This window comes from Dermacentor silvarum, chromosome 7, assembly GCF_013339745.2.
Source record: "Dermacentor silvarum isolate Dsil-2018 chromosome 7, BIME_Dsil_1.4, whole genome shotgun sequence".
Lineage (NCBI taxonomy): Eukaryota > Metazoa > Arthropoda > Arachnida > Ixodida > Ixodidae > Dermacentor > Dermacentor silvarum.
Window position 1 is genome coordinate 138990660 of NC_051160.1, and position 10029 is coordinate 139000688.

The 10029-nt window shown below is 45.7% G+C and overlaps 1 protein-coding gene across 1 annotated transcript; it reads right to left on the bottom strand.

The window, feature by feature from the left end:
- Positions 1-3520: 3520 nt before the first annotated feature.
- LOC119457343 (uncharacterized) lies at positions 3521-6676 on the bottom strand. The gene is made up of 4 exons (XM_037718960.2): positions 6195-6676; positions 5048-5164; positions 4353-4615; positions 3521-3586 (listed from the first exon to the last, which is right to left on the bottom strand). Exons 1-4 carry the CDS (start codon positions 6289-6291, stop codon positions 3521-3523), a joined length of 543 nt encoding a protein of 180 aa, XP_037574888.2. The 5' UTR covers positions 6292-6676.
- Between the last annotated feature and the right edge of the window lie 3353 nt (positions 6677-10029).

Here is a 10029-nt window from a genome sequence, read left to right on the forward strand (position 1 = left end):
TGTGTCCATCGCATCTTGCGAGGCGCTGGACACGCGCTCTTGCGAGCGGTTAGTTTGATGTGAAGGCCTCGTCTCGAGGGACGAGACCTTGGAGGCCACCAGCCCGGAGGTCGATGGCCCCTTGTTCTGAGATGGCGGAGCAGCGCTAGCTGCAGCCGCCGAGGGGGCGGATGGCGTCACCGCCGGCTCACTACGCGTGTGCCAGACAGCCGCCGGAAGCCGCTGTGGCGCTGCCCCCTGACGCACCACTACGGCAAAGCTGGTTTTCGACAGGTACGATACCCGCCTGCGTGCCTCCTTGAAAGTTATGTTTTCCTTTACTTTAATAGTTACTATTTCCTTTTCTTTTTTCCAGGATGGGCACGGCCGCGAGTATGCGGCGTGCTCCCCATCACAGTTAACACAATGTAGAGAGCTTTCACAAGACTCGGAGGAGTGTTCATGAGCACTGCATTTCGCACAAGTTTGGCGGCCTCGGCAGTTCTGTGAACTGTGGCCGAACCGCTGGCATTTGAAGCATGGGAGAGGATTTAGCACGTATGGCCTCACACGAAGTTTGATGTATCCGGCCTCGATGGATTCTGGCAGAACACTTGAGTTAAAAGTAAGTATCAAGTGCTTGGTCTGGATTTCCTTACCGTCGCGCCTCATCTTGATCCGCTTAACATTGATTACATTCTGCTCACTGAAACCCTCTAGGAGTTCAGCCTCACTCAGCTGCAACAGATCATCATCTGATACAACGTCACGGGTGGTATTCATGGTACGGTGCGGGGTTACTGTTACTTGAGCTTCTCCAAATGACACTAGGTTAGGCAGTTTCTCATATTGTTTCAGATCACGGAGCTCCAAGAGGAGATCCCCGCTTGCCATCCTGGATGCTTTATAGCCTGGTCCAAAAATATCAGTCAAAGTCTTTGACACAAGGAAGGGTGAGATTGTTCGTACTGATTTGTCTGCTTTTCTGAGTGGATTACGTGGAATTGGGGAAAAGTTTCTCTTTGGTGGCCAAAAAACTGGAAGACTTCATCGGTGCGCCCTCGTTTCAGATGGCGATCACGGAGTGGAGGGAATGAACTTGCCATAGGTATATATGATTTTTCGGCAGCAACGCCAGCCACCCACCATGGAGCGCAACAAGGGGACGCTGGAGGGTCTGTAAACACAAGACCTACAGACGCCAGCTGTACGTCACCACTATAACCAAATATGGAGTATCCGAGGTTGGCTACCCACACAAGGTTAACCCTAGCTGCCTGGGAAATTGGAAGTAAAGGAAGTGAACAGAAGACAGGATAGATTGAAAGTGAGAAAGACGAAGATTGAAGAGGAGGACAGGAAAAGGCAACTACCGATTTCCCCCGGGTGGGTCAGTCCGGGGGTGCCGTCTACGTGAAGCCGAGGCCAAAGGGTGTGTTGCCTCCGCCGAGGGGCCTTAAAGGTCCAAACACCCGGCTTCGGCTCAACCCCCAGGTTCCCCCTTTCCCCGGACACGGCTAAGCCACGTACAGTTAAACGCGAGAGGGTCCGACCCTCATGTGCTCGGGTCCGTGGTGTCGCAACACACCAAACGCCTGCTTCCGCAGACGCCCCTGCGGGGCACAGGGTATGGGTCGCTCATGTATATGGCATCACGGCGACGACAACCGCGACAATTTGGCTTAAGTGTCGATATAAGTGCGTTCGCCATAAAGCTAGAAATAGAAAACTGGTAGTAGAGGGTATATATAATGTGGGTAGGTTTCAGAAAGCTGGTCGCCCCCCCCCCCCCCCCGGAAAAATGAAAACTTCCCGCCTGTGGCTTGCACGCAGCGGGAGTTGCGCCGAGTTCGGTCGTCAACCAGTGGGCTCTTATGCAAAATGAGAACGTATCTTTGCGCTCGTAGAGCTACGAAGAAAGTGTGTCTTTAATAAGCTCAATTCAATTGTTGTAGCTTCACAACTTAGTCTTCGCGGGTTCGGTGGTCAAGCGTGTTGTTTTAGGTAGCTTAAAAGTAGCTTGCCTCGCGAAATCTATTGTTAATAGCTCTGGCGAGTGGATTTTGTTATTATGGGTTGAAGTGATGTCTGAGTATTTTGATACAGTTTTTGTAAGGTGCATCACGGTTATTAATTTCTTGCTTGAAGCATGCGTGGTGCCATGCATGTACAGCCGTGATAAAACGTTTGGGGACCAAAGGTGCCACGATTTTTCATTTTTGTTTCGCAGCCAGGCCATTTCGGCTGAAATCAAGTGCGAAAGCGTACGCACGCGCGTTTGGCCAATACAATGTATTCAACCAATTACAGGCCGCGTAGCTGCGCTTGAATATATATTAATTTTTTGCTGGTGCCGTGGTCCCCAAACTTTCGATCGCGACTGTACATTTCATTCCTATTTGTTTTCCTTTTGAAATAAGAATAAATGGCTTTGGGCAATCATTATTTTGGTCTGTGGTGCATTCGTTTGACTTTGTTGAATGCCTGCTGTTATGAGTGTTTTACACTTGAGGTTTATGCCTGCTGTTATGAGGTTTTACACTTGATAAGCAGCTCGAAGAGTAACTTAAGTTTTATTCTTAAGATATGCTGGTTCGATATTGCAGTAGTGCTGGTTCCAGTACAAAAGGTATACCATAATGGCTTGTTTATTTAGCAGGAATTTCACCGCAAATGGAAAAGAAGAAGAAAATTGTGTGGATGAATACGCGTTATGCAGACTGGTGGGATCGAATAGTTGCAAAAGAGTTCACCGATGCTGATTGGAAAGAAAACTTCAGGACGAGTCGTGCTTCATTCAACCACCTAGTCGCACTGATGGCGCCATTTGTCGCCTAAGCAGTACTGTGTGCGACAACCAATTCCATTGGAAAAAAGAGTGGCAATAGCTTTGTATAAAATGGCGAGCTGTTGCGAATACCGAGTCGTTGCAAATTTGTTCGGTGTTCATAAGAGCAGTGTAAAAAATGTTTATATGTTATGCCGTACTCTTGTGGATCGTTACCTCAAAGAATTCATAAGGCTGCCTTCCAAAGAAGAAGCGGAAGCTATAGCAAGAAATTTCGAAATGAGATGCCACCTGCCACAGATATTCGGGACCATTGATTGCTCAAATATTCCAATTAAGCCCCCCAGAAGGGTTAGCGTGACTTCGTGAATAGGAAGATGTGGATGTCGTATAATATGCAAGCAGTAGTGGACGATCGAGGAAGGTAAGTGTAATTTCGGTGTAATTTGAACCATTTTGAACCCTTTAAGCTCATTCTAGAAGAAGCTAGTTCTTAGTTAAGCGTCATAATTACTATGCATGTCTTGCTTTGTAGTAGTGTAAGACGTTACGAGATTAGGATAACTACAGTATCGTAACAGTCGTAATTAATGAGCTTCTGTTTTTTTTTCAGATTTCGCAGTGTAACATGCAGTGCCAGGTAGTGCTGCCGATGCCACCGTACTTAGGGCATCCTCTGTGTACCAGAAGAGCGACCAACTGCTACCAAAAGAAGAAAAGGTTTTCCAAGGCAGAACACTTCCCTTCATGCTGCTAGGGGATCCGGCGTATCCTTCTCTGCCATGGATACTTAAACGGTACACCTCCTCCGAGGGGCAGCTGTTTAGAGAACAGGAATCGTTGAATGTGTATCACAGTAGGGGACGCAATGTTGTGGAACACGATTCTGGAAGGTTGAAAGGGCGCTGGCGTGTGACCTTGAAGCAAGCCGATATCCACTACAAGTTTATGCCTAAAGTCATACTTACAGCGTGCATATTGCACAATTTTTGCGAAGAGAGGGGGGGGACACTGTTACTGATGTTTGGATGGCAGATGTGAGAGAGACTGAGCAAAATCTATTTCAGCAGCCTTCAACGAGACCTGTCAACACAAGGTCTGCTTGTGGAGCGCGAGACATTCTGTGTGATTACTTAGCACAACATGTTCCACTGCGATCTGCATCGTGGTGAATCTTATTGGTATATTCACCAGCGTATAATTAAGAGATGTACACTGAAGAACAAGTTTACTTGGCGGCGACGTACATACAGCATCCCCTTTGCTAGTCAGTTCACAAGCCTGAACCCACTGTTCGTGCTATAAAACAAAAATTATGTCATCATATGAAAATTTTCTTTGGCTGGTCCTTTCCTGTGTGGGTGTCGCTGGAAACTTCTACGTTTGTAACCACTCCGGGATGACCTTGCACGCTCAACGGGTGTAAAGCTTCTTCAGATTGTCCGAACACTGGTGCACGACGACTTGCTGTGGCGTTGCTTCACTGCGCAGGCTGATTATATTGGTTTTGTACTTGTCCAAAAGCCCATGTGGGATTCTGAAACACCGGGGGAATCGTAAACGCTGGCGATAGCTGCACAAATACCTGTGGAGGCTGACTGATTAGCTGTGCTAACATATTTTGTGTTCCTTGCAGGAACGATGCAGTTGTTCCTGTCATTGTTTCTTTGAAAGAATAATTGCTTTCTTTCATCAACTCCTTTTGCTGCTCGAACATAAGTTCAGCACGGTCCATAAGCATGTCGGCATTTGTGCTGTGCTGTTCTTGCATGAGCTCAGCAAGCTCCGTTAACTTTCCCCGTCTGGGCCGCTTTGCTGGTGGCGCAGAACCGGTCCAATCATTGCTTGCTGTACATAATAAAAAATAGTGAATGACGTAAGCTTCTGGGAGAAATTGTAGGAAATTTTGCTTCTGGATTGTACAAATAAAATAACTTTTTTTCATGTCAATATGTACGCAACAAAAAGAGGTGAGGAGCGCATACCAAGTTTATAAGATATTATCATGTCATGTATGTATCTAGTCTGGTTGCAGGTGCATGACAGTCATACACTGCCCTTGGCTAGCGGTACACTTGATATTCCAAACTTTCTACTGTGTAAGCATACTAATTTGCAGGCATACAGCAAAACACACTATTGCAGTGGACTGTTTAAGTGCAGGTTCTACAAGAGAAACTAAATGTAATGTAACCCAAGGACAGCTATCAAACCTGCCATTGTGTTTATCTTATACGCACAGGTTTCATATTAAAAAATAATTGAACAATCCCAGCTTACAAGTTGAACTGCCTTGAGGCGAGTGGCCGCTAATGCGTTCAGTCGACTGAGTTGTGTCGTCAGGTGACTGGGCTCTGCCTTCAGATGCAGGCTGCCAGTTGTCGGCATCACTTCTTTCTGCAATGCAGCATAAAATTATGTTAGCAACCAGTGACAAACATTGTTGGCGTGCAGTAAATTTTACTGCTACAAATCTTCAAATACACTTTGCTAAGAGGGAAACTGCGATCAAATGTAGAATAATAACCGGCAGATAACTATTGGACCGATTTTAATGACATTTATTGCGTTTGAGAGAGAAATTTTAAATTCTAGTGACTGTTGGAAGCGGAATATCCATTTAGGGCCTGAAGTTTTCAAAAGAATTTTCAAAATTCGAAAGGTAAAAAATAGACGCACGAAGTTTACAAATTAATAGCTCTCCATCAAGAATCGATAGCGCGGTTATGTGAACGGCATCTATTAGATCATTCAAAGCGGGCTAATTCGATATGTCAATTAATATCTTACGTGAATTTGTTACGTAGAAACAATGGTTCTGCAAAACCTGTACTTCCATGTTACAATTTTTTTAGACTCATGTGTAACTTATCTTTTTTGTCCGCTTTAGATGTACTATTACATGCATTTCACAGAATTTTGATATCGTTTTTCATTTGCGAGTTAGAGTTGCAAACTTGATAGTTTCGTTTGCATAAAACTTGTGATTTTTGTCAGTTCTTAATAAAAAATTGACGACCCAAACAAAAATTCGAAACCAACAATCAATACATTTTACGTTTTCTTTAAATGCAACAAACGTCGTCAAATTTGATGTATTAGTTGGCGAGAAAAACGAATTCTTCTTTTACATGTATTTAGATAAGGACAACGCTTGGCGCGTTTCCTGCACGCCCGACGCTCTCGAGCTACTTTCAGCTCGTTCACCATCGACGTGCGACGCCTGCAACAACACTGCGGCGCCTGCTGCGTCGCGCCAAGATGTTGCGGCGTCCTCGCATACTACAATATTACTCGAAGTCATTTGGCCGTCGTGCGGGCGCAAGCGCTAATGAAACGAGAGCGCCAGTGCGCTGTCAGTGCAGCCACTGTCGCTGCCGTTGCGGAATGTGTAACAGCCTAGCAGTTTTTTGAAATGATTTCTTACTTGTTGTTTGGCTCTTCTGAGCTTCGCTGACTGCGTCGCTATCCACGCCGTATTCCTGGGCTTCAACCATAGAACGGTGGGAAAGGATAGCACTCATTTCACTGTACCAGAGGCACTTTGACGGCGCCGCACCACTCAGCTTCTGCAACTCCACTTCCTGTAGTATACACAAAATACCAATATCTGAAGCACGGCTACTAAGCAGGCGACGTCGTCTGCGAGCTCAACGAACTGGGTAAAGAAGAAATAAACAGATACACTTATTTTGTTGTACTTCCCCTTCAAATTTTTCCAATGCGTCCTAAACTGTTGCCACGTCCAAGTGTAGCCTAGGCGGCGCATTTCTTCTTCCACGCGGACAAAATGGACTTGGTTGCGTTGACGCCGAGAATCCAGCAACTCTCCTATTCTCATTTCACCTATGATTGCTAGAAACGCTATCGTTTCCTCCGCAGAAAATTACACTCGCGCCGAGCACATTGCGGCGGTACAGTGGCTAGAATAGGGTAGCGGCGCGATACGGCGACTCCATCGGGGCTGCCATTTTCTGACGGATATTGCTGTCCCGCAGCTCGGCGAGTGCTGCAGCTCCGCAGCAAGTTCGTTCCCATAATTCGTATAATTCCACAATTCCTATAAGTATTCAAATATTAAAGACGATAGCCTTTCTTGGGGAACTTAAACGCTGAAAATTTGGTCTGTCTGTCTGTATGTCACCCGATTCAGCCACCCGGCCAAAGTTGGACCACTTGCTTACTGCCCACACTACTTAAACTGGTACGGCTGTTCATACTTGTGAACGTTATCGATCACAAACTAAATATTACGCATATCTGAGGCGCAACATCACTAGGTAAGTATTAGGAGGTGTGTTCCTTTAATAGAAAATACATAGATACGTAACTCTAAGACCGTAGTTTCTTAAGCTGCGCTGAAAATGCCATGCTATGCGCGCCGACGAACGACGTTCCCCGACTGCGCGCCGACGAGCGCCCTCTGCCATGGAGGAAGGAAACCCTCTGCACAAGCTCAGGTTTCCCGATGTATTGCCAGATGGCGTCCATGTCTCACGCAGCGCCTCCTCAATTTTATCAATGCCAGCCAGATGCGGCCGATTCAACATAAAGGAAGCGCTGTCTGGGGCAGGGCAAAACATAAATGGCCGCTTGATGAAATAATGTGGTAAAATGAAATCTGTTCATACAAACCTTCATGCCAGGACGGAAATGGTACGAGAACAGCATCACGGGTGGCCGCGGATCAGACCAGCACTCATGTAGTACGTACGGCCCGCAGAAGACTATCGTCTTTCGACGACATTTGCAGCGAAGCACGCAGATACGCGGCAAATTTTTTGAACTAGCATTTTATAGCATCAGTAGAGAAAAATTCCAGCAGTCCTTGCGGGTAAGAGTGCAGCCACACTTCATGAAACGCCCTGACTAGCAATAGAGGTGTCACAACCAGGGACGCGATCGGATATCTTTGTTGGTATCGCATTCTGTTCAGTTGCTGCAACGTCACAAAGTGGCAGTATGTAAAATCTGTGACAACGGGAGGGAGAGAGCAGCCAATTGGCAAGCGGTGAACTCCCTGGACGTTTTTCGTCCGGGTAGTTAGTCGTTTTCGGCGACATCGAAATTACGACACGCTCCTGTCAATCATTTTGATTACGAGCACGTCGTATGCTAGGAGCAGAACGCGACACGAGTTGTGAAGTTCGAGCGGTCGTCCGCTCGCTACGAGACCGGCTTCGCATGGCACGTCTGGTGGAGTGGATTGGTTCAAAACGGTGGGTGCGGCTACGGAATGGTTCACTGCTACCTCCCTCCCGTTCTCCCAAATTTTGCATGCTGCCATTTTGTGACGTTGACGCAACTGAACAGAACGCGTTTCGAACAAATGTCTCCAATCGCGCCTCAGTTCAGTCCAACCGGATCAAAACATATCTCAATTTCTGGTGAATGTAATGTGACGAACACATTACTGCTCTTTCATGGCGGGAAACAATTGACCCTTTTCCTGGGTTTTTAACAAGAAGAAACTTTGTATAAACAAGTGTCACTTTTCAGTTCTGCACTGAATAATGTTGGTCTTCATACACTGCCCTAAATAAGACCCATAGCACTTGTGATAGAAATGCTACTCCCTGCCCCCTTAGCAAAACGGGGTGAAAATTTCGGCGAAGACTCCTTACGTGTGAAAATGCGAAAGCATTATAGTCATTTTGGTTAAATGTAAGTAGAGAGCAGATGTGATAGGATTGTTGCTGATGAGTTGGCTGCATTCGTATAGTGTCAATCTTTCCATGGGCGTCAACATACGCATTAGGCACACCTTTAGTCACCCAGAACACTGTCAAGGAAGTGTGCTTGTCTCGCACCCCAAGGGCTCGGCCGAGTTCGATTCCCACCCAGACCGAAATGTACCTAATCTTTTCAAAGACGTTAATTTGCTTTGCTTACAGGAACCTCCCTGAGAAATTTGACGTCACTCTGAGCATTTTTTATGTGTTTTCACTCTTTGCGTCATCAGCCATTTTCGATACCATCTTTCGGTCACTGACGGATTTTCGCGTAATGGGGCATATGATGTTTTTACTTTAAATGTGTGTCTGATGCGCAGGCTCAATAATGAGTGATGCATCATTAGCCAAGCAGATGCTAAGCTTCAGGGGCGAATGTGAGCTACACAAATAAATTAAGAAATTGGAATTTTTGGGCGACTAATTTTTTTCCATGTGCCCATTATGGCATTGTTTGACGAGCTAGTGCTATCATTTATTTACAAGGTACCTGCTGGCCTTAAAATAAGGCCGTAAGCAAGAGTAGACAGCGAGACTATGTCTATTTGATTGACCAAAATACATTATAGCACACTGTAATATCATACAGAAGTGTTACAAAAATACTCTGAACACACAATTGGGAACATAATTGGTGAAATTCAATATATACAGTTTTTTTCGTTACCTCTTAGATTATGGTGATCAGAGGTGCGCTCACTGGCAATCCTTGGCAGGCGCCCACTTCTCAGTCACCGTCGTCTAATCGCGATGTAGGCGTTGACGTAGTCAAACACAGGGTGGCCAGTAAAAAATATCGGTTGTGGGCACGAATGTGGAGAATGTATGACAAGTATTACAAATTATATATCCAGTGAACTTAAGTAACTTTCACTTGTGCCGTCTTTGCGCAGGTGATGAGAGTGGCAAATAGAGCGCGTAGAAAAATTTTGTTTAGACCAGTCGAGCCTAAAAAGTGGCCGGAGTTCGTCTTTAATTATGATGTTTGACTTTCCACTGCCGGTGAGATGACGGAGAAGTTGGGGCTCTGGAATAATTTACAGCTCCTCAGCTTCTTTAACATGCACGCGAGGCATGATACACGAAGATTTTTACAGGGAAGCTGTTTAAACATGTGGACCCTGTGCCTTCATTGTCTGACTACGCTAAAAAGGACCCACGTGAGCTAGCGGTAGAGGAGAGGAAAGGAAAAGAAGAGCTCATCAGGGGGAAAGGGTTTGGAGTTACCCCTTTCCCTCTGTGCGTAATGTCTGCGCCGGCGTGGCTAATGGAGCGAAGTGCTTATCCGAGGCGTTAAGAAAAACTACCTTGAAAAGGCTCAGTTCTTGCTCAAGATAATCTTTCAGTATTTCCTGCATATCTATTAACCAATTTGAGCAATCTTTCTTTTGATAATATTTTTGTGAATCAGTTTGAAATTACCTCGTATTCTTTCGGATAGCATCCGTTTTCACACCTTGCAATCGAAAAAAAAGCACGGCAAAACACAGCGAGAAACCTCACGCGAAAAAAAAAGCACAAACACACACT